Genomic DNA, 24923 nt, shown 5'->3' with positions numbered 1-24923 from the left:
AACAGGATGGTTTCTACAGTTTATCAGCACGTATATGATCTTACATAGACCACATAGAAATTTGTTGTGATTTCCACTATGGTTCTTTCCCAAGGTATGGCTGGAACTGTTAAACAAGGCATCTGTACAGTATGTGGTTGCAGCTGCTTGTCCATGGATGGGAGCCTGGCTCTGCTTAATGATGCAGCCGTCTCATTTGCCCATTGACTTAAACATGTTGCTAGAAGTAAAAACCAGATCAAAAGTAAGTGAAATGTGACCTCACTAACTGTTCTTGGGGAGAGTAGGAAACTGATCAGCTGTATATAAAGACATGTTCTAAAGGTGCTAAAGGGGAGTGGTGGTGCCTTTCTGCAACTTCAAATGTAGCCTATCTCATAAACCTCAAGTCTGTAGAGCATAATAGTTCTTGTCAGGTTATCCATGAGAGTTCAAAGTTCTGTCACATAGCATGCTCCCTGTGAATGCTTTATAAAGTTTTTATTTACATGGTTCCACAACCATCATGGTTCCAAAACTATCTATTTGCAGGACTGAGTTAAGTCTAAAAGCATTATGTTATTTCTGAAAATGTGCTGAAAAAGGTTTCCTTTTTCCTCTGTGTGGGCTCAGTTTATCAGCTATATGTTGAGTATTAGTTTTAATATTATAGTGAAGGAACCGTATCATACATTTAATAGGACCATAGAATACTATTAGCGGAGAGGTGATTTACAATGATTAACTACTTTACGAAGTCTGTTTATCCAAGAAACATTCTGGCTTAGTCCAACTTTTGCAGGATATGATGGTTATTGGAAATGTTATGGAATATGAATTCATCTTTTTTTTATTACAAACACATTTACTTTCAACCTCTCCCAACTTTATTCCATAGGAAAAGGCAGGTGCTAAACTGCGTCAAGGTCAAACCCAGAATAAGGAAGTGATTCAGGAATATATTGCTGGGGCAGACAGCATTGCAGAAGATCCAGCAACCAGGGATTATGTTGTCATGCGAGCTCGGATGATGGCAGCAAAGTCAGTTTACTAGAAATCTGAAAAAATATTTAAAAGCAATTTATCTTTTTAATTATATAGTGTTTTTGTCAATCTAATTATGTAGACTTTTTTGGCATTTTGATTTTGAATTGCTAATTGCAGAGTAATTAACACTGAAATGACTGTTCTTTCTCCTTTTGTCAGGTTGCTGGGAGCACTTTGTTGCTGTATTTGTGACCCAGGTGTAAATACTGTTACTCAAGAAATAAAGCCAGCTGAATCATTAGCTCAGCTACTGCTCTTCCACTTGAATTCTAAATCTGCCTTGCAGAGGATTAGTGTTGCATTAGTAATCTGTGAGTGGGCAGCCTTGCAAAAGGTAGGATGTTTCTGTAGCAAGAATAAATTTTACTTACTATCTTAATCCACAGCTTGTCATCTGCTACTTAGCTTGAAATAAAATTTCAGTTGATAAGCTAAAATGGTATTTATACATCTAAATACTAAAATCTTGATTGTTAGACAATGGAGGAATATATTACTTGGTAGCTAAATGCCAACTGTCAGAACTATGAATCAGTAAATATGTTCACATTTCTTCTACAAATAAGTCTATTCTCAAGATGCATGTTATCTAAGGTCAATGATTCCTTTTAACATGACTGTTTTCCCTGTGTTCGCTATCACTTCTGTTCTAGTGGCAGACTGAAGATTTTGTTAATAATCTTTAATAATACAGGTTACAAATGTTAATGGTCCCTCTGGAAACTGGATTTTTGTAGCTAGATTGCTCTGTTTAGTGCCCAAAACCGAACAAAAGATTGTGATTACTGAAATACAAATCATGTCTTTTCCTGTTATAGGAATGTAGAACTGTGGCCATTTGTGTGCAACCTCGTTTACTTGGGGTTCTTTCTGAACATCTCTATTATGATGAAATTGCTGTTCCTTTTACACGAATGCAGAATGAATGTAAACAACTCATCTCCTTGTTAGCTGATGCACACATTGACATTGGAAACAGAGTAAACTGCAGTGTATTTACAATAGATCAAGCTAATGAGCTGGTAAGTAGAGGCATGCCTGCCCCTCCTTCAAATCTATTCTTGTCTTGAAATACATCTTCAGCATAATTATTACACAGACAATAACTTTCAGAAATAATGTGGTGACTTTATGCATCCTTTGACATGAGATATGTAATAGATACTTACCACTTCCCTGTGGTGTTTACAGACTATGCCAAACATTGAGTAGAATGCAAGGTACATACTTAACAGGAAAAAAAATTGGGTGTTCTGATTCCAGGTGTAGATTCACTATTGAAATCTACACAGAAGAAAACAAAGCAGGCAGGAACCTGCCACTCTCAAAAGACTGGTAAATAAACTGTAGATTCTAGACCTTCTCCCCCTGACCCCCCAATCATGTGTTTTAAAAGTGGTTTTTTTTCCTGGCTGCTCAATTGTTTTGTCTTTTTCAATCAGAAAACATCAGTGTTAGATGTGCTAACAGAAAGAAGCTCTTGACATGAAAAGCTCTGTAAGCAAAAATAGAGCAGAAATAGTGTGGCCAGCAGGACTAGGGAAGTAATCGTCTGCCTGTACTTGGCACTGGCAAGGCTGTACCTTGAGTACTGTGTTCAGGTTTGGGCCACTCACTACAAGAAAGACATTGAGGTGCTGGAGCATGTCCAAAGAAGAGCAGCAAAGCTGGTGAAGGGTCTAGAGCACAAGTCTTATGAGGAGAAGCTGATGGAACTGGGGTTGTTTAGCCTGGAGAAAAGAAGACTCGGGGAAGGCCTCGATCGCTCTCTACAACTACCTGAACAGAGGTTGTAGTGAGGTGGGTGTTGGTATCTTCTCCTAAGTAACAAGTGATAGGATGAGAGGAAACGGACTCAAGTTGTGCCAGGGGAGGTTTAGATTGGGTATTAGGAAAATTTCTTCGCTGAAAGGGTTGTCAAGCATTGGAACAGGCTGCCCAGGGAAGTGGTTGAGTCACCATCCCTGGAGGTATTTAAAAAGATGTATAGATGTGGTACTTAGGGACATGGTTTAGTGGCAGACTTGGCAGTACTAGGTTAACAGTTGGACTTGATGATCTTAAGGGTCTTTTCCAACCTAAATGATTCTACGATTTCTATGTTGGGGCAACAAACTAAAAGGTTGTTCTTCCAACCCCAAACTGGCCTCTTAAGCAGAGAGAAAGATGAGTATGGACAGATGAGGTAGGATGTAAATGAAGAGCTTGTGGACTTGAGAGCCTGCAAAATAAAAGGGGACTGGGGTGGAAGGGGTGTGTAGATTTGGGGGTTGAAGGAATGGTGATGGATGTGGTGCAGCTTGGGGCGGGGGAGCAGTGGGATTAGGATCCTGGATGTTTCGTGTGAGCAACTGGGATGCTGAGGATAAGAATAAGAGAAGGTTTAAGTTTGTATGATTGTCATGGTTTAACCCCAGCTGGCAATTAAGCACCACACAGCTGCTTGCTCACTCCCCCTTGGTGGGATGGGAGAGAGAATCAGAAGGGTAAAAGTGAGAAAACTTGTGGGTTGAGATAAAGGTGGTTTAGTAGGTAAAGCAAAAGCTGTGCATGCAAGCAAAGCAAAACAAGGAATTCATTCACCACTTCCCATGGACAGGCAGGTGTTCAGCTATCTCCAGGAAGGCAGGGCTCCATCATGCGTAACGGTTACTTGGGAAGACAAATGCCATAACTCCAAATGTCTGCCCCTTCCTCCTTCTTCAAGCTTTATATTGCTGAGCATGATGTCATATGGTCTGGAATATCCTTCTGGTCAGTTGGGGTCAGCTGTCTGGGCTGTGTCCCCTCCCAACTTCTTGTGCACCCCCAGCCTACTTGCTGGTGGGGTGAGAAGCAGAAAAGGCCTTGACTCTGTGTAAGCACTGCTCAACAGTAACAAAAACCATCCCTGAATTTACAACACTGTTTCCAGCACAAATCCAAAACATAGCCCCATACTAGCTACTATGAAGAAAATTAACTCTGCCCCAGCCAAACCCAGCACAATGATTATGGCCATGATGACTGTAGTATGGTGGATCTTGAAATTCTCAGAGGGTAGTATTTATGTAGTAATATGCAGTAGCTTAACTTGGAAATCTCAACATATCTTTAAAGTTATAGATAATAGTGTATATGGGCTTTTGGCACCCAGTCTGATTATGGCTACTATCTAAAATGAATAAATTCCCAAGGTAAAGCCAGACAGAATCATGTGAGCTCATAGTCTGTGAAGTACAGGAGTTTTCATATATCTCAACTTTTTACTCTTCAGTCTAGTAACAGGGCTGCTTGACCAATGCATGTTTTTCCAGAAGACTTCCATTCTGGATTAGAAGACTCATTCCACAACTATTTGCTATTTTCTGTGGCTATCTTCTGCACCCTTTTCAACTCTTCAAGTTTCCTTGAAATACAGACACCAAACCTACTCCGCATTGTAGTATGGGGTCTTCATACATCAGATGGAAAAACCCTGTGCTCCTTCTTACTATTCATATTTCTTGCATCCTTTGGTCATTCCAGTCATCAAGGTCATGTGGAATAGAACTTGAGGTATCTACAGAATGAAGCAGTGCAAGTCTGATAGTTGAAAGACTTGACCTCAACATTTAAAAGTAAAAGGCAAAAACCAACAAAAAGCCCCCCTCAGACTAACCTTCTCAACAGCTGTCATCTTTCCTGTACTTAAGAGCCTAACTATCCTATCATTTCCATGTTTCACATTGCTTTTAATGTTTCCTGTAAAAGATGTAAGCAACAGTAGTCAGCCAGTTGTGACTGGCGGAGGATATGCAAGTTCTCCACCTACTGTGTTGTGCTGATTTTTTCCTTAGATTTTCATCCCAGTCGTTTTGAAGCTGATTTTCTTTTGAGGAAAAAAACTTCTCCATGCATGGGACCTTGCACATCCTTTCTGGCCTCTTGTATTCATAACATTCTCCTTTGCTTATCTGTCACGTGCTTATGTATTGCCAGAATTTGTGGATATATCTGGCAGATACAGGACAATCCAAATTTGGAGGAGTATGAAAACTCCTCTTTTAGCTTTGGGAGTCTAGACTTGAAATGTTCGTAATATGCCTGATTTTGCCCTTGAGCTGCAGTTCAAGATTCCAGCAATTACATTTTGGAGTATTTCCTACTATTTGCTGGAAAAATTGAGATGATAATACTCATACAATAGAATAATTGATGGTGAAGTGACTCATGTTCTACCATGAAAACCATAGTTTTCAGAGGATATCCCATTTTACGGTAAATGAAACAGGTTTGTAACTCTTCTTTTTTATTAGGTTACTTCTGTTTTCAACGAAGTGACATCATCCTTTACTTTGAGTCCTAAAATTCTACAACAGTTGGACAGTAAACGACAACAAGTCCAAATGACTGTTACAGAAACAAATCAAGAATGGCAAGTGTTGCATCTGCGAGTCCATACATTTACTGCATGTGCAGTTGTGAACTTGCAGCAACTTCCAGAAAAACTAAATCCTGTTATAAAACCCTTAATGGAAGCTATCAAAAAGGAGGAGAATACACTAGTACAAAACTATGTGGCTTCATCTATAGCAAAGTTGCTTCAGCAGTGTACAACAAGGTCTCCTTGTCCCAACTCAAAGATTATAAAAAATCTCTGCAACTCCCTCTGTGTGGATCCACATCTTACCCCACTAGCAGCATGTCCTGCACAGCCTCAGAGTGGCCATGAAAACTCAAAAGGTATGATATCTAAGACTGCGAGGATTCTTAAAATGTCTGTGCTTGTCTCTGAACAGTTAAAATGAGTACTTGAGTAAGTCTTGTTTTCAGTGTTTCTAAAATGCCAGCAACTGAGCCTTTGTTTATTAGTAATTATTTCATTTAGGTATCTTAAACTACACACTGTGTGCAACTAATGATGTGTATAGTTTTCAGAAAATGTATGTATAAAAGACCTTAGTTCCAATTTTCAGTTATTTACTGTTACTCAGTGATTATCCACTTATGATCACATTTCATTTACATATCTTATGAAGCTTTTAATTGAAATTAAGTATGGAAATAAGAGTAGCCTGTTAGAAAAAAGTCTGGCTTGTGTTATGTTCCATAGGCTAATAGTAAGATTAAAAAAAGACGAGGACAGTGTTGGAAATGAACAAATAATCCTGTGCATGCTATGGTAATGGATTTTTTTAAATGACTGTCCCTTGCTAAAAATGTATGGATCGAATAAACAACACAAATTAAGAACTTAATACTCTGCAAGATTCTAATCTGCTTTTAAGGTTTGACTGTTACACATTTTACTTTTTCTTAATTAATGTGTCCTCCTTCATCTCAGAGTAGAATAACATTCATATCTGATTAAAAATTAAGCTGATTAGCACAAATAGAAACATCAACAAATCCAAAGATACTGATGGCATCTGCTGTTGTATCATGATAGAAGTCTTGAACTGTTTGTAAAGGATACAATGTAAGTTTGTTTAAACACTTTAGAACATAATGTGTTGCTTTATATAAAAAAAAACTTGTGAAAACTTTCTATATTTGACTGAAGTTTTGTTACCTGTGTTTCTTGATGAATAACAATTTATGTGGCAGTTTGTACATTTAGATTTTTCATGCTAAGTCTGTAATGTGCTCTTAACAGAGTAACTCTATACTTAAATTTTTCCATCCTTGAGGACGATGACACAGTTTTTTGTTTTGTTTTTTTTAAAGCACGTTGAAATCTGCAGATGACTTGTAGGTAGCCATCACTTCCTGTGTTTTAAACTGTAGCTTAAATTGTTGTCAGCTATTCTCTTTTTTTTCTTCAGGGCCCAACTCTGATAAAGATGGGATGCATCATACAGTTACTAAGCACAGGGGAATAATTACATTGTACAGGCATCAGAAAGCTGCTTTTGCCATCACAAGTCGGCGAGGTCCTACTCCAAAAGCTCCAAAAGCCCCAATTGCAGATCTCCCCACTGGCAGTAGTGGAAGCATTCCTACTGAACTTGATGAGGTAAATTTCAAAAACTGGCATTTGCAACTTGCACATCCACCCCTCCCTTCCATTACTTTGAATTCTCTGGAGTTGATAGCATTATAATAGGGATATCTGGGATCTTTTCATGAGAGAACTGAGTTGACGTAAAATTTTGATGCAAGCAGCATATGTTCATTGATGGTGATGTTTTAAATCTTCAGTGTGTCATTAAGAAAACTAACTCCTGAAATATTTTACATTTAGTACAGAATATGAATAACTCAATATAAATCTATGCAAATGGATTTCCACAAACTGTGCTGTGATTGTGTCCCATTACCCATGTTAGTGTTGGTCATCTTGATGCACAATGAATGCTCTGAAGTATTAAAAACAGTATTTGAAATATGACTGGCTTTAGGATGTACATGTGACTTCCACACTTGAAACACTAAAATTTTTTGTTACTGTTTTATTCATATAAAACTTCAATATGTTTTAATAAGATCCTAGTTAGGACTGTGGTTCCTAAACAGTGTTGTGGATTTTTGCTCTTAATTGTTAAAGTGATTTTTATCAATTCTACTTTCTGAAGAGGGTGGGAACAAGGGAAAGGGCTTAATAACAAATCAAGTATTGTTTTTTGGGAAGTTTTGCTAGCATGTTACCGTTCTTGGTGTCCCTATATTGGTGATATCTGAGGTTCTTGAACTGGAAACAGTTGGAAAACCTCTTGCTGAAATGGTCCTGTGTCAGCAAAAGCCAAATCCCCAAATTTATAGGATTCAAATAATCTGCTATAAAATATTTTCAATTTTTTACCTGTATAAAGAAGGTAAATAACTTGCTGATGGATTTTCTTATTTGTAAGTCTGTTGTAGGTAGCTATGAACACAATCAGAATTGAATGCCTATATAACAATGGGAGCCTCCCTGAAAATAATTGTTTTTCTTAAATGTATCTGTCTTCACTACTTTGTTTAATTCTAGGCTCAGAAACCTTATGTTGTACAGAGAAGAGGAGCTGAATTTGCCTTATCTACTATAGCTAAACATTTTGGTGCTGAAATGGCAACGGGTTTGCCGCATCTCTGGGATGCTATGGTTGGTTCATTAAGGAACAACATTCACATAAATAATTTTGGTAATTACACTTCTGATTTAAGCTGGGGGGCTGGTAGGCTGGGGGCAGTACGTCAGTCTTAAACTGAACACCTTTTCTGCTTTTTACAGACCGAAAGTCCTTACTGGAAAAAGGAGATGCTCCTGCCCAGGAGCTAGTAAATTCTTTGCAGGTTTTTGAAACAACAGCAGCTTCAATGGATACTCAGCTACATCCTCTGGTAATCATATTCCAAAGCAGCTTTTGTATGAAGCAATTCACTCTGTTCGTTGCTGCTGTTTTAAGTTCTTGTTTTGTAAGGTTTCTTTTTAGATGGTTTTCTAATTTTGCTCAAATGGTGTGTTTATTCACTTGCTAGTCTGCCTGTTCTCCAAGTCCTGTATCCTAGTCTTGATAAACGGAAGACATAGCCTTCTGTCTTCAGCAGTTAAGCTGTTATGTTTTAAAGTTGTTTTTTCCCTGTGTCCTATAGGATGTTAAATTCTGTATTTGTTTATGCAGGTTGTAGAATAAACCACAAAAGCAAACACCTATGTACAATTTAGCCTTGGCCTATCCTTTTCTGGATGAGATGCCCAAACAAGATTGTGTCTAAAGTTTGAGTTATGATAATAATTAAGCTATTGTGTCACATTGAAGTCAGTGTCTCAACTCTGCTTTATTCTAATTCCAGATTTCCTAAACCTGGAGAACAGACTGCTAATATGATGCCTTCTCTTTGTTATTAAAGTATAGAAAAAAAATGTTGTTATGCTGCATTATGTGGCTGACTGAAATGGGTTGACTTCTAATAGACTGATATGTAGTTTGTGTGGCCAGAGTGGGGGGGAAAAATGGTAGTAATAAAGACTGCACAGTTTACTGCCTGATTACTGTGTAACAGGCTGAAGGTTGTCAGAAGGGCTCCCTGTGCAGGGAATGCAGAAATTATGGGAAACTTCAGTTTGCACCCAAGTAGACTGCATTTGATTTTTTTAATTATTTCTTTTTACCCACCACTCAATGTAAAAGACTTAACATTTTAGATGCAGTAGTAGGCTCTGAACTGACTATTTCTACTCAGGAGAGAGATCCTGGAGTTAGGGTAGTTCTGTGAAAATACCAGCTGAATGTAAAATACTGGTTAAAAAAAAACAGTAGAAACTTAAGAAAGGAACAGAACAAGGAAGTCATCATTATGCCTACATCTGAACACAATTTTCAGTTCTAGCCTATTTGCAGTACTATATTTCAGAATAAATGTAGTAGCACTGGAAGAGGTGTAGAGAAGGGCAACAGGATGATAAAATACATGAAAAGGCTCCCATGCGAGGAATAAGTAGGCCAGAACTTTGTCTGGAAAGGATATGATGGGAAAGGATGGGTATAAGGAATGGCTGTAGAATTCTGAGTAGATGGAGAGGATTCATATGGAACACATGGCATTGTTTCTTATCTATTTTAATAAAATACTGAAGTGATTTTGAGTGAATTTAGCATATGATGTATTTCATATATATATACACATACATATGGTATGTAGTTAATGTGTAGATTGGTTTGGAGGGTGGTAATACTATATACAGGTCTCAAAAAAAAAAAAAACATAGGAAGTCAAAAAGGGTGGAATTGGTTCATCAAAGCTAATATTTAGGGACTTCCACACTAGGGAAAACCTGACCATCTGTTTAAGATATCTGACATAAATATGTTGTTTGTGCTGATGAAGGACATGTATGTACACATGTACCTCCTTGGGAAGATGTGAGTTTCCTTCTGGGTGTCTATCTTGTCACACAGAGTTAATAAGACTCCCAACATGGATAATTAATCTGCCTAAATGTAAATGGGATGAATCTAGGACAAATTTGTTAGCTGGAAGGAATTCTTCAATCTATGTATCTGTATTTAAGCAATAATTCTTTTTTAATGAAAAGTTCTGAGTACTTAGTACTGTATTTTTCCAGTGTGAAACACTTCCTTAATTATCAAGGGCTTCTTTAATTTTCATTTTTACTAAAACCCTGAAGATTCTGTTACTCTGAATTTTAACTGTATTTGGGTAGTAATACTTGTTCAAAGTTCAATTGTCTTCTGAAACAATTTTTCAGTTCTAAATTAGATCTTGTGAAGGAGCCATTTCAAGCAGTCTTTGGGAGGCAACAGTGACTTAAAAAGACTGTTTGCTTCAAAATAATTCAGTAATTTGTTTATGATTTATATTAACCTTTTTTCCCCCCCATCCTCTTCTGCTATTCAGTTAATACAGCATTTGCCTCATCTTTATATGTGCCTTCAACATCCCAGCACTGCAGTGAGACACATGGCTGCTCGTTGTGTAGGTGTTATGAGCAAAATAGCTACCATGGAAACAATGAATATCTTCCTAGAGAAAGTTTTACCATGGTTGGGAGCAATAGATGACAACACCAAACAAGAAGGTGCAATTGAAGCACTTGCGTGTATCCTTGCTTGAGTATTCAAAAATGCAGAAACTTCTTTGCAGTTGCATGATTTGGAGGAACAAAAACTGTTGCCTGAAAAAAATGGGAGGAGGAATGAAATAAAATGTTAAGCTGTTTTCTTCCTGTAGACAAGAAATAGAAGAAACTTTTATTCCCATTGCCTTCATTTTATCTATCAAATGAAGTTTTGGTGGAGGTAATTCAGCTTCTCAAACCATGGAATTCACTGGGCTAAATTTAACTGGATAGACCAGGCTTCCTCCCCCTCTATTGCTTTGTTAGTAGAAATCTTGTTCATCTGAATGTAATGTGTTAATGACTTTTACCTCTTGAGTGTGAAATCTGCCAGGTATATATTGATGTTAGACAATCCTGAACTGGTAAAACCGATTTCCTTAATAACTGATTCAGGTGTAATGGAGCAGCTGGATGTTGGTATTGTTCCATACATCGTTCTTCTAGTGGTTCCAGTTCTGGGTAGAATGAGTGATCAGACAAACAGTGTACGCTTTATGGCTACTCAGTGCTTTGCAACACTGATTAGACTAATGCCTCTTGAGGTAAGCTCAAGTTGTAAGTATACTAAGTACGTGAACTGTGTTGTATCCACTTTTTCACCAGCCACAAAGTTCAAGCTTCTGGCTTGTTAAACGCTGAATAAGCAACTTTTTATAGATGTTGAGTTTGTAACAGGTAATTGAAGATTTTTTATATGTAATGTAAAATGAGTAAAACTGGACCCTCTGTTAGTAATTTTCTAAATTAACGTTAAAGTAAAATTTCTCTTTATAAGAAACTCATTTCAACTGTGTACATGAAGTTAAAGTGTATATTCATTAATTGTGTATAATGCTGCTGTTGCTAGTTTTGGCTCAAAAGTGTTAGGAGTTGTATGTGCTCTCTCCTATGTGTGGTGTTGTGTATGTGGTCAAGAGAAATGCATAGAAAAGCAATACTGATTTCAAAGGAAAAAATGAAATAGCAGTAGTAGAAATAATGTGGAGATAAGTACAGTTACTTATTCCTGGTTCTTAAAATCAAAAAGCCCCACCCTACAGCTTTGGGCAAAATATGCGTATTGTGATCCAGTAGTGTTTAATCAGTATAGATTTGCTTCAGTTTCTCATCCCTACTACAACTCGCATACCTCAGACACTTTCTAATATTGCACTTCAGGGACTACAAGGCTTCTAAGTAACTTATTTCCACCACCAGGTGGTAATAGAAGACAGTTCAGAATTTGTTTGCATGTTTCTAATGGAAAAAAAAAAGTTGGTTTAATGGGTTTAGTACCTTTCATTATCTCAATTTTTAATTTAGTGTAATAGAACCTTAGGATCTGATAACTAGCAATCTGCCTTAAATGGAGCACTTTCTATATGCTTGCACCGAAACGTTGAAAAAGTTGAAAGTGAGCAAAGTAGAAATTAATTTCTGGCATGCTGCTGTTCATTCCAAGGCCGCTTACACCAGTGTCCTTCATATGCATCTAAATACAGTCCTATGGAATACATGTAGCTTAGATTTGCTTTTTAAAGCTATTTTAATAGAATTTAGTGAGCATCTCTTAAGACGAGACTACTTGTTTTATTAATTGCATACATATGCATCAGTTCATGTTTCTTTTCTGTAGTAACTCAAGCACTCCCTTAGGACTTCCCTTTCCAGTTAAGGAAGTTCAGTATCAGATATTGAACTATTAAATATGCAAACTTAAAAATATGCAAACTGGGAGTGAAGTAGATTAATAATGAGAGAAAATACCAGTACTGTTGTGGGACAGTCTTTTGAATGCTAGCAATTTTAAATTTAGGCCAAACAAGGAATTTAAATTGATAACTGTAGGTAGAGGGGTTTGGAGTCATCTCAGTGGAAAGAGTCGAGGGGGTAGACTGATACGGACTAGGGAAATAGTTGTTTCATGGGGAAATACTTTATTAAGGAATCCTTTTTTGAGATTGAAATAACCTTATTATCAAGTTTTCATAGACAAAGTTTCACACATGCTTTGTTTGAAAAAAACTTACGGAGTGGTGTTTTATGGATACAGTTTTACTTTTTTAAATGGGAAGACTTTAGGGTAGTCTTGCAGATGTTTCTTAAGACAAACTCTTACAGTTTTCAGTAGTTATAGTGGTATTATTAAAACAAAAACTTTCCACTCTTTCGATTTCATGACCCTGAAGCATGACTTAGTTCTGTAACAAAACAAAAAGTCTGTCTAGTCTTTTGTGTTTATTGCTGGCATTTATATGCTGCCTAAAATGCAAGACCTGAATTCAGCTGCTGGATGAGAAAAAGTGATAGAGGTCTGAATAAGCATGGAGTTTCCAATCTGTATTTTTGTGTTGGTTTCTAACTGTGAGGAATTGGAAACAATAGCAATAAATGAGTTGTGAGAACTTAGCTATGCTCAGTTTCCTGTATCTTTATTCTCAGTTTCATTATTCATTCAACCATAAAAACAAAAATACGACTGAGAAGGATTGTAAGATAAATGGTTCAACTTAATCTGTCCTGTTTTATTGATAAGCAGTCATGCTGCAAGTTGACAATATACTTGAACCAAGTCAACTGGCATGGTATTCACATTTCAGACGTTCTTTCAAAAGGGAGGGTAGGAAGAGCAGTTGTTTGAACAAGCTGGCAGTTGTCTGTGTGTATGTATGTACTTAAATACCTTATTGGAGCACTTCTAACATCTGAAATCTGGGTTAGTTTCCCCCCTTCCTTATTAACCACATACATGGTAGAATTATTTGATAGTTTTTCTTCTCAGCCTAAGTGATTAGTAACTTGGGTTTTGAAGTAAAGGTAACTAAAGATGGAGGTAGCCCAGAAAACTGGGATGACAGATGTGATGATGGAAAATATCAGTGCTTCTTTTGCTACTGTATATTACTAGCAAGCAAGAATGAACCTATTTGGTCCCCAGGCTTCCCTTCTAGTATGGGAATTACCTGGGAAGCCACAGTCTGCTGATGCAAACCTGGAGAGGTTTAGGTTTTTCTTTTTCCCAATAGTTTCCAACTGCTTGAATTCATCCTATGGGTTTCAGTATCGCTTTAGATCTATTCTACTAACATCCATAGGAGAAGAATCCATCTAACTTTGGATGGTAGATTGTGGCTAAGGAGAAATTGGTGTCAAAGGATTCTCTAGCCAGCCAGATAGACTCTCTGATTAGAGGTAGAATAACTCAGTCTTTGTAAAATCTTAGAAGCATGACCAGGATTTCCCCTCTTCTGTGCAACTGTATCAAGCTTTTCAGAGTGTCCTTTGGGGCAGAATTTGTCTTTTGCACCCTACAACCCTGGATGAGTTGATCTGCAAGGAATCAAACAAGTATAGCACTGATTTTGGACTTATACAATTGAGAAGACTGCAGATCTTTGCTATCTGTTTATAAATGTCTAAGCTGGTATGAGGTTTTATTTCTTATTGTCTGTGTGAGAACTAAGTACTGTAGCCCTTACATTACTGCTTTAAAAATATTATCCTAGGCTGGTATACCAGATCCACCAAACATGTCTGAAGAATTAATCCGAATGAAAGCTAAGGAACGTCACTTTCTGGAACAATTATTGGATGGAAAAAAACTGGAAAACTATAAAATTCCAGTACCAATCAAAGCAGAGCTCAGAAAATATCAGCAGGTAACAGCTTATACTCTTATTTTAAGAGAGCAATAGGTTCCAGTCTGATACAGTTTTATGGAAGGATAGGAGTTGTTTGGGTGCTGGATTTTTTTTTGCTTGTGGGTTTTTTGGGTTCTTTGTTTTTAGCTGTGTGGTGTGTATCTTGGACTCTTGGGTAAGGAAGAACAAATTAAGTAATGCATGCCATTTGTACTGTTTTTCTTTTAATGGTGCGTTGCCCCCCACTTCTCTGGATCCTGCCATTTTTCTCAGGGAGTGGCCAATGGGCTGTTGTGCTTTGCTGAAGCTGACTTTGGCAGCCCACTACTGCAAAGCTAGGCCTTGTACTGTTTGGCTGCTTATGTTTCTCCCTTTATTCCCACCTGCTTTGAGTGAATGGGCTGTAGTGGATGCATTCATGGTGGGAAACAAGCTCATAGTTTGGCAATGATGGATGATAGAACATACAGATGTTTGAACTGAAGCTTAACTAGCCAAAAGCTAGTTTTTACTTCTGAGGTACTCTTCTTATTTTCTGATTTCAGGATGGAGTGAACTGGCTGGCATTTCTCAATAAATACAAACTGCATGGAATTCTTTGTGATGACATGGGCTTAGGAAAAACTCTACAATCCATTTGCATTCTTGCAGGTGATCATTGCCTCAGGTAAGCTTAAACAAATAACATGCTATCTTAAAGGCTTTAATGATAGGTTTTATCTATGGTAATGACTCTGGACATAGTCCTGGACAACTGGCTGTAGGTGGCTCTGCTTGAGCAGGGGTGTTGGACCAGATGACCTCTAGAGGTCCCCTCCAGCCTCAACTATTCTGTGAAAAACAAATTTTTTCAAACTTGCTTTGATATTCTTAAAGGGCTCAGGAATATGCAAGAACAAAACTGGTGGACAGTGTTCCTCTTCCCTCCTTGGTGGTGTGCCCTCCTACACTCACAGGACACTGGGTGGATGAAGTGGGCAAATTTTGCTCAAAAGAATATCTTAATCCTTTGCACTATACAGGACCTCCTACTGAGAGAGCAAGGTAATGTATTTTGCATTAATAACTTGGGTAAAATACCACACAATTTTGCAATTTGCTTTACTACTACTACCGGAGCATAGTTTGTGGGCATGGTAAAACTTGTGATGGTATCTTCAAAGGCTGAAATAATACATGTAAAGAACACTTTAGTTATGATCTCATCTTTTTTCTTAAGATTGCAACACCAGGTGAAAAGACACAATCTCATAGTGGCTTCATATGATGTTGTAAGAAATGACATTGACTTCTTCAGGTAAGAATTGGTTTGTTTTCTGAGGTTTTTAATAGCTTAGAATTTTAAATGCTACTTAAGTCTATGTTCTTCTTTTCTAGAAATATTAAGTTTAATTACTGCATTCTTGATGAAGGCCATGTAATAAAAAATGGAAAAACAAAGCTGTCAAAAGCAGTAAAACAGCTGACTGCCAATTACAGGATAATTCTTTCTGGGACACCAATCCAGGTAACCACTTTTCTTTTTTTCCTGAGAACTTGGGTGAGTAGTAGAAAGCAAGCAAAAGAGATCTATTTTGGAGTCTTTATGCTTTTTATCAGTCATCTTGTTCAAAGCATACATTGTAAAAAAGCCTTTCATTGCTAAATGCTTGAAACTATATCTTTTTCCTTCCCTAGTATACCCATGTATAGGGGAAATGGGTGCAGGATCCATGCTACTAATGGGGCTCAAAAGTTGGCAACAAGACTTTCTTTACCATTTGTTTTTTAAGTAGCAGGCAGGGAAGGGGAGAGAGCATTTCCTTATGTCTCTAGTGAAATTAGCAAGAAACTCAACTTGAATTCCAGATTTTGGGCTTTGTCCTAATGACTTGTCTGTGGAGTATGTGTCTCATCCAGGACTAAGACCACTGGAGTCTCCTGGGTTTTGTTGTCCAAAAGAACTCAGGGTGTGGCTTCAGGCATCAGGCACAGTAGAAAGTCCATTTGTATGTTAAAGTGCATGTACAGGTCTTCCTGTAACTTAGGTTGATGAAAGAGCCACCAAGTTCCAGGAGCTCAAAAGTACGTTGAAGTGTTATGTTTGTAGTGTTTTATAGGCAGTGTTAAATATGTATGGAAATGTTTCTGATAACTTGTAACAATTCATTACTCTTGAAAATAATTTAACAAATGTTTCTTTTATGCTCAGAACAACGTCTTAGAGTTGTGGTCGTTGTTTGACTTCCTTATGCCAGGATTTTTGGGTACTGAACGCCAATTTGCAGCTCGTTATGGCAAACCAATACTGGCAAGTAGAGATGCCCGAAGCTCCAGTCGAGAACAAGAGGCTGGTAAGGATCAAATGTTAAGTCTTGGTTTTCTTGTTTTCTTCCTTTAAATGAGAACTGCTAATGAAAAGAGAAAGTGTAGTCAGTTCCAACATAAGAGATTGGGGTGGGGGCTGAATGTTCTGGAAAAAAAAAAAAATTTTTTTTTTAAAGTACTGCTTCTGTTGCCTTCGCTAGGGGTTCTTGCAATGGAAGCACTGCACCGCCAAGTGCTGCCGTTCCTGCTAAGGAGAATGAAAGAGGATGTACTGCAAGATCTTCCACCCAAAATTATTCAAGATTATTACTGTATTCTCAGTCCTCTACAGGTATGCTTAAAAAGTGGCTGGAAGCTTAGTTTTTTCAGCACAGTTAAGACCACAAAGGAACCACTTCCATATTCCTGGGTCAATCTGATGTCAGCTCTGATATTGTCTGGGACGACAGGACTAAAAAGTTTTTCTAGTATGTGTTTAAAAACTAATTTCAGTCCAGTTGCAATGGACTTATTTCTTTAGCTTAATTTCTGGCATTGTTCTACAAGAACAACATCTAGGCATCTACAGATGTTTTTTTTAAAGAATACTTTCCAAGCTGAAAGAAAATAGATTATGAGATATTCCACTGTTAATGTTGATCTTGTGCTACATATAAAATAGCTTTCTTGATTTATGATAATTCAGAACTTTAACTCAGAACTAAATTCTAAAAATGACTGTTCATCTTACTTCTGTCGGGGAAAACATACTCATTCTCTTGTTTGGGGCCTGGTCTACAGGTTCAGCTTTATGAAGATTTTGCCAAGTCTCGTGCTAAATGTGATATTGATGAAACAGTTTCTTCAATTTCACTGAATGAAGAAACTGAAAAACCAAAGCTTAAAGCTACAGGTCATGTGTTTCAGGTACAGATTTCTTCAGTAATTTTTACTACCTAGTTCATTTATTTCTGGTAACTATTTTGGGGTTTAATAAAAAATTAAAATCAAAATGATTAACTTAGATCATATAGCCACAAATGTATTAAGTGAAATACTGAGATTTTGGATCAGATTGCATGGAATGTGATGTATAGCTATTATGCTTAAATTATGGTTTTGTGTCTTAAGTCATATAAAACTGTCTTAAATTTTTTTAATGTGTTCAGTTCAACTGGTGTTCAGCTATTTTGTGGGTCTGGGATACTATCCTCAATTAAAAACTAGTTACCAAAAGTGCAAAACCTCACAACAAGAGGGAACTAATTTTGATCTCATCAGTTGTTACACTACAAAATTAAGATTCTAAAACATGAACAAAAAAGTTTCCTTACGGTTAGATCTGAATTTATGAAGAATTTATGGAATTGCAGATTAAGTCTTCGCTACTTGGAAAAAATAATTGTCTGCACAGCTCCCAAACCCATCTACTATACTGTACACTCACATGAAGGTGTGGGAAATGGTAGTCTTTGCGCTGTTCCTGGAACAGGAACCAAGGTCACTATGCACCTAACAGTTATTGGATACAGGTTGAAATACAGGCTTTCTTAATATAAATGTGCAACTTCTTTTTAATGAAAATACGCGCTAAAGACCAGATTGTGGAATGTGGCTGAGTGGCCCCTATACTTACAATCAATTATGTTCACCCTTTTTCTGTAACTATGTTGTTGCTAACCATTTCTTTGAACTTCATTTCCTAAATAATTAAAGGCATTGCAATACTTACGGAAGCTTTGCAACCATCCAGCATTAGTGTTAACAGCCCAACATCCAGAATATAAAAGAATTACAGAGCAACTTGCAGCTCATAATTCATCCCTTCGAGATATCCAACATGCACCTAAGCTGTCTGCTTTAAAACAAGTAAGTAGACTTGCATGTTGTGCCTTAAATTTCCTATATGTGTCTCTACTGATGTTACATCTTAGCAAGTTTTGTTTATGACTTCATCAATATGAAAACTGATCTTAAAACTCCTAGTTAAATAGCAAATAGGCTACAAGGGTTTTTTTTAGGCATATGTCCTATTTTTCCTGTTAATTCAAGGGGGAGGGGGAAGCACAAGCTTGCTTCAAGGTGATGATTACATAATTTTTGCTACCTTGTCCAAAACTTACTTTTATTCTGTTTCTTACTCCTGTCCCTATTGTTACAGAAAAACTTTTTTCCTATTTAATATACAGGAGACTATTAGCTTGATAAAGTTAGATTGCATTACATACTTAAATTCTATTGTAAGTAAAGCAAAATGAAGAAAATTACTATTCTGTCAACTCTTAAATTTTTCATAATTTGACAGTGAGGCCAAACTTTGCATTACGTCATTTAAGTGACTGTCATTTACAGACTTCCTTCTGTAGTTTATTCTTTCTCTTATTTCTACTTTTGATAGTCTATCAATGTCAATATTTACCTGAGATCTACTGTCATTTTGATGATACACTTCAATGCTCTTTTACTTTAAGCTGCTGCTAGACTGTGGTTTGGGGAATGGTGGATCTTCAGAAAGTGGTACAGAAGCTGTTGTGGCCCAGCACAGAGTACTTATCTTCTGTCAACTTAAAAGCATGCTGGATATAGTGGAGCATGACCTTCTCAGACCTCAGTTACCTTCAGTTACTTATTTGCGACTAGATGGCAGCATACCTGCTGGTCAGAGGCATTCCATTGTTTCACGGTAAGCATATCCCTTCATAACAAATATAAGGCCAACTAATGAGCTATAGTATTTATATGGTACAAAATTGTTCTTTTGTCTGCCTCAAAGAAGTTTGAGATTCATAAATTCATTATTTAAATGAAATTTACCATGCTTAACTTCTTTGTATGCAGGTTTAATAATGACCCATCTATAGATGTTCTTTTGCTCACCACTCACGTTGGTGGATTGGGACTTAACTTAACAGGGGCTGATACAGTAGTATTTGTGGAACATGACTGGAACCCAATGAGAGACCTGCAAGCCATGGATCGGGCACATCGCATTGGGCAGGTGAAAAACTCTTAATTTCCCCTAAGTGGTTTTTTTTTTCCCTTGCTGAACTTCTTCGAATTTGGGTAAGGCTGTAGCACATAATGAAAGTGATATCTGGGAGTTTGCACCACGCTTCCATTGATACTGCTTTCTTGCAAATATGCCAGATGTTGAAGTGTATACTTTCTTATCCTATCCCAAACTTGGTATGCCTTCTCTTCTGTACTTCCTGAGCTGCTGAGGAGAGGCCAGGGAGAATTGCCCTTCAGTGGAGGAAGAGATGCAGCTGAGACAAGGAACTGAAGGAAAGCCCCACAGGGCTGTCCTCCTCTGACACCTGGACAGGGAAAGAGTGACTGCTGTTAGTCTCAGTCTACAGCTGTAAAAAGCAGTGAATTATTAACTTTCTGAGTACAGATGCAATTGCATGTGCCTCTACTCTATGCTGGCACATTCTCATTCTTTTCATCTAACATCAGTCAGACTTACTGAGTACAATCACTAAAGGGTAACTCCAAGCCAAACTGCTTCCAGACTGTCCATGTTGAATACTAAAAGGTTATGCTTTCTTATATACCTAAGATGGTATTTTTTAGCTAAGTATGCTTTTTTTCTTTCAGAAACGTGTTGTTAATGTGTATCGCCTGATAACCAGGGGAACTCTGGAGGAGAAGATCATGGGTCTTCAAAAGTTCAAAATGAATATTGCAAATACAGTGATCAGCCAAGAAAACACAAGCCTACAGAGCATGGGAACAGAACAGCTTCTTGATCTGTTCACTCTTGACAAGGTAAAGAACCGTTTTTACAAATACCTGCCAAAAATAGAGTACGCTTAGGGAAAAGCTTTGCTTTGAAATGTAAAATTGAATCAGATGAACACTTGGAAGTTGGAATGATGAATAGTACACAGCTCTCTGAAAAACAGGAGAAGGGGTATTTCCCCAAAAGTATCATCAGACTTGGACGAATTTAGTAAATTCCTGAAAACACTGTTCTGTATGTTAATTGATCTATTTTTTTTCTTTTGTGAAGGATGGAAAAACTGAAAAAGCAGATACCTCTACCTCTTCTGGGAAAGCATCAATGAAATCAGTACTCGAAAACCTTGGAGAACTGTGGGATCAAGAACAGTATGACACTGAATACAGTCTTGAAAACTTTATGCATTCATTAAAGTAACCATCATATGTTCGTAATACAACTGCTGCTAGTTCACGTATTTTTCTGCTGATATTCAGCAAAATTCATATATAGTGAACCTTTAGCTTAATGTGTAAATAGACTTATTGAAAGAAGAATCTTCAAAAGACTGGCACTGAGTAGTGTCACCTGTTTCACTGGGGAGTTACTCTGTCTTAAACGTTTGCACTGTATAAAAGAACTTTAAACATTGTGAGGTGGTTTGAATTTTACTTGTTCTGAACGGCTGCAAATTCTTACTTGGTAGAAGAATAAAACAAAGCAAGTTTTTACATGTGTTAAACAAGTGTTACTTCTGTTTGAAGTTAAGTCCACCATTTCTTTCTGTATCTATAATAGTTTTGTACAGTTGTTTCAGTGAGTACTTCAGGTTGTTCAGTGTATGTTTTTCTTTTAAACACAACTTGCTTTTAGGGTATATTAAAAAACAATTTTCAACTTAAACTTCCATTCAGATCATTTCAGGACTTGTATCACCAGAGGCAAAGCCTAGAAGCCTTGAAAGTATTGAATAATCAAAGGGCACTAGGTATGTGCACCCACCTTTGTATATTGAGTATAAATATATTATGCTCTTCAGTCTTTTGACACCATCTTGAGAGAACAGCTGACTTGAACTTTTTAATGTAATGAGCTATATTAAATACAGGTAATGGCCTATTTGAGGCCATGTTTGCATCCTGTTAGCAAGGGTGTACTTTTTTAATTTATCTATAAGGCTAGAATATAGCCACTTTGAGAGATGCATGTATTCAGTATGTTTCAATCCTATATATTTTTTGTAACTAAAAGAAGAAATTAAATATACAGACAGACATTTTCCAGGAGTAGATTTTACACTGTCTAGGATTCTAAAATCCATGCTAAAGTGACTGTTTACTAAACTGATGCATGATTTAAAGCTTCTTAAAGGAATAGGGAGGACTTTTTTCTTTAGGAGGAAATATACATAGAAATACCTACATTCAGTTTGAGGGAATTGAACAGTTGAAATTGTGTAACAAAGCTAGTAAAAGACTTTAATAGCAGTGAGTGAGAATAATATGGCTGTATGTTACACAGCTTTTTATAAAAGGGAGGCAGTAGTAAAAGTGTGTTTCTAGATGTGCATATGTACCAGTATATGCACTTTTTATAAATATTAAATTATAGATAACTTACAGCAGTTGTCTGAATACACAGAATATATGTATAAATATAAAACCTAAGGTTTGTAGCTTGCTGTGTGCTTAAGCATCAGAGCTTAAAAACCACCAGAGACCTCAACTATGTAAAATAAGATTGTTTTAAAACAATATATATAAATCAAGACTGTTCTGCAGCATTGGAGATGAATTAATGTCACATTTCAGTAGTTACGAACTGACATATTGTAACTAAATTAGCATTCCATGAAAATAAACAAAACTGGGAATATATAACTTGTATGTTGTGTATGTCCATGTTTAGGGTTTTTTTTCTGTAGAGAAGACTTTCACTGTAGCTGACTAGGTAAAAAAACTAATGCTTTTGGAAGTTACAGTTGGATTACTAGTGTTATATTAGTTCAGTTCTACCTTCATACATAGAATTTTTCTGTTGTGCTTTCAACTCATAATCCAAGCAGGGGGACAGACAAGATGGGGCTTGGTGTTCTGTCTGCAGAGAAATTAAAGTGCTGGAATACTGGGTACTTTAAGATAACTTGGTGCAGTAATCTGGTGATAGTGCCCAGAAATAACAAGATGTTTGAATAAAGAAACCTCTTATGCAGTGTTTTATGACTAAATATGTTTTTCTTCAAGAGTTTTATTAGTTGCAGTGGTAGGAGACTGGCTTGTGTTGGAAAAGAAATGCACAGCAAAGGACTGCTTTAAACCAGTCATCACATTGAGGTTGCTATGCAACCATAATACTCTTAGTGATGGCTCTCTTGGATATGACATCAAAAAGACTCCTGCACCTGGAAAATGGTGGGGGAGTGGAACCTAGAATAATTTTCAAGATTATTATACATACTGACTGGTCTTAAGTGTTCTGTGAATTAACACTTTCAAAATGGAAACCAGCAGGAACACTGCACTAAGTATATAAAAAACATTTTTAGTTACCTTAATATTTAACTAATAGCTTTTCTATCCCTTCCATGCTGGCAGACCATTTACCATGATCTGGCTTGTTAGTGCAGTGTTCTCAGTGCACAAACTGGGTTCACTTACATATTTCTTGCTTGAATTTTGCTGTACTTGGAATGCCTCTAACTGCATTTGACCTGTTTGATGGGTATTCAGCTGGATCAGACCAGGGTTTGGGCTGAAATAGAAAAGCTTTTTTATTTCTAGGCTCAAATAAAAACTTCAAAGATAGTGCAGGGATGTCAGGTTCTCAGTACCAAACATTTTGCTCTACAGCTCTGCCCCTACTGCAGTGTACTACTTGTTAATGAAGACATAGCCTAAACTGTGAACTGACTGCACGTTCAGTCATTGCAGGCCCCAAAAACATGACCCATGAGTAGACCCATGCATGCCCAAAGCTTGATGCATTGTGTGTAACTTGCACTGAATTACTAGTCTATCTCCATTATTTAATGGCATCAAAAGAACACCAATAGTCACCGAAGCCAGACCTCCAAATTAATGATTTAGTCCCAGATTCAAAGCTTGCTAATTTGTGAACACTAAGTCCCTCTTACTGGTGACCACATTCGAGGCTAGAAGAACTGCTTTGAAACACTGTATACATAATGGTGCTTTTCAACCAACCTTTAAGACTCCTTGAAATTTACTTGAAACTAAATGGAAAACTATCTTCTGCAAACATGCACCAAGTCTGCATAAACATGCCTTCTGAAATGTCAGATTGAATTCTTAGTTTAGCAAACAAGTCTGTCTTTCTCCATGCATATTATCTTTGGAATTCATTTAAGTAGGAAGCTGCTTTCTTCCTGTGACTATAGTTAGGACTATTGTGGGCAGGGTTTTTTATCTTGCTCCCTAATGCTTTTGGAGGTTTATTTCAAGCCTGCTGAAATGAAAATTACACTAAAGACCCAAGGTATGCATACCTACAATTTAGGTTAACTCAAATTAGTTCAAGTTTAGTCTTTTGCTTTAGTTCTTTGTACTAGATGCCCATTATCTGTAGAAAGCTTGTATTTTACCTTAAAACTGCCAGATTTAAAGACAAATGCTTATACTTAACCATTAGCAGTATCCCCCACTTTACTACCATCCCATGGTTCTGCAGGTTACTAAGGCGATGAGCAAGCACATCTTTCTAATTAAGTCTTAATTCAAGCAGAAGTAGGGCAATTCAAGCCATGTTAGGAACTGTGGAAAACTTCCAGGATGAAAGCATGTTCATATATGTAAGATTTTATTAACTTACTTAAAAATGGCAAATAATGTAGTGTTAAATACAGCGAGGCATGCAGTGTTAAATAGCTTTGGTATAGGGCAAGCTTCCCCTCACTACAGGAAAGATATTGAGGTGTTGGAGTGTGTCCAGAGAAGGGCAACAAAGCTGGTGGGGGGCCTGGAGCACAAGTCTTATGAGGAGCAGCTGGGGGAACTGGGGTTGTTTAGTCCGGAGAAAAGGAGGCTGAGGGGAGACCTTATTGCTCTCTACAACTACCTGAAGGGGGGTTGTAGTGAGGTGGGTGCTGGTCTCTTCTGTCAGGTGGCTGGAGATAGGACAAGAGGAAATGGCCTCAAGTTGCACCAGGGGAGGTTTAGATTGGACATTAGGAAAAATTTCTTTACTGAAAGGGTTGTCAGGCATTGGAACAGGCTGCCCAGGGAAGTGGTTGAGTCACCATCCCTGGAGGTATTCAAAAAGCGCATAGACAAGGTACTTCAGGATATGGTTTTGTGGGCATGGTTGATGGTTGGACTCAATGATCTTGAAGGTATTTTCCAACCTAAATGATTCTATGATTCTGTAATACCTGACTTGTGGCTGGTGATAAGTTGCTTTGTAATCAAAAGCTTGGAAGCTGCAGTTTTTTCTTTAATCTAAGCCAAGCAGGGAGATGCTTTATAGTAAAAGTTAATTCACATTTAAGCAAATTACTTCAAGGGCAGCTAAGTATAAGCATTCTTATAGAGATGATTATTCATCTGAATTCTTTCAGTGTCCTAGTAAAAGACAGGACCTTTGATTTTGTGTTAGAAACTGTATTAGTTGGCTGCTTATTTTCTAGTGACTTCACTAGTTCTTCAGTATTCTCTTCCAAACAGCAGCTTTGGCAGTATCTGTTCAGTCAGTTACACTTTATATTTAAGGCTAACTCACTGTTCAG

At 37.3% G+C, this 24923-nt stretch overlaps 1 protein-coding gene across 6 annotated transcripts in view; it reads left to right on the top strand.

Moving 5' to 3' along the window:
• Window positions 1-22062, top strand: part of BTAF1 (B-TFIID TATA-box binding protein associated factor 1) — a 50295-nt gene extending 28233 nt beyond the window's left edge. For all 6 annotated transcript variants that reach the window (XM_052799559.1, XM_052799556.1, XM_052799555.1 and 3 more), the window contains 23 exons: window positions 95-244; window positions 878-1020; window positions 1186-1360; window positions 1845-2048; window positions 5304-5730; window positions 6813-7003; window positions 7958-8111; window positions 8201-8310; window positions 10330-10531; window positions 10946-11094; window positions 14038-14190; window positions 14718-14839; window positions 15049-15216; window positions 15392-15469; window positions 15550-15679; window positions 16364-16505; window positions 16680-16810; window positions 17260-17385; window positions 18175-18327; window positions 18930-19141; window positions 19297-19456; window positions 20059-20229; window positions 20474-22062. In XM_052799559.1, the coding sequence (XP_052655519.1) occupies window positions 95-244; window positions 878-1020; window positions 1186-1360; window positions 1845-2048; window positions 5304-5730; window positions 6813-7003; window positions 7958-8111; window positions 8201-8310; window positions 10330-10531; window positions 10946-11094; window positions 14038-14190; window positions 14718-14839; window positions 15049-15216; window positions 15392-15469; window positions 15550-15679; window positions 16364-16505; window positions 16680-16810; window positions 17260-17385; window positions 18175-18327; window positions 18930-19141; window positions 19297-19456; window positions 20059-20229; window positions 20474-20620 (3798 nt within the window). In that variant the 3' untranslated portion in view covers window positions 20621-22062. The remainder of the gene's footprint in view (window positions 1-94; window positions 245-877; window positions 1021-1185; window positions 1361-1844; window positions 2049-5303; window positions 5731-6812; window positions 7004-7957; window positions 8112-8200; window positions 8311-10329; window positions 10532-10945; window positions 11095-14037; window positions 14191-14717; window positions 14840-15048; window positions 15217-15391; window positions 15470-15549; window positions 15680-16363; window positions 16506-16679; window positions 16811-17259; window positions 17386-18174; window positions 18328-18929; window positions 19142-19296; window positions 19457-20058; window positions 20230-20473) is intronic.
• The last annotated feature ends 2861 nt before the right edge of the window (window positions 22063-24923 follow it).

This window comes from Harpia harpyja, chromosome 10 (genome assembly GCF_026419915.1).
Source record: "Harpia harpyja isolate bHarHar1 chromosome 10, bHarHar1 primary haplotype, whole genome shotgun sequence".
NCBI lineage: Eukaryota > Metazoa > Chordata > Aves > Accipitriformes > Accipitridae > Harpia > Harpia harpyja.
The sequence above is the reverse complement of the archived record's forward strand: the minus strand, read 5'-3'. Positions and strand labels throughout refer to the sequence as shown.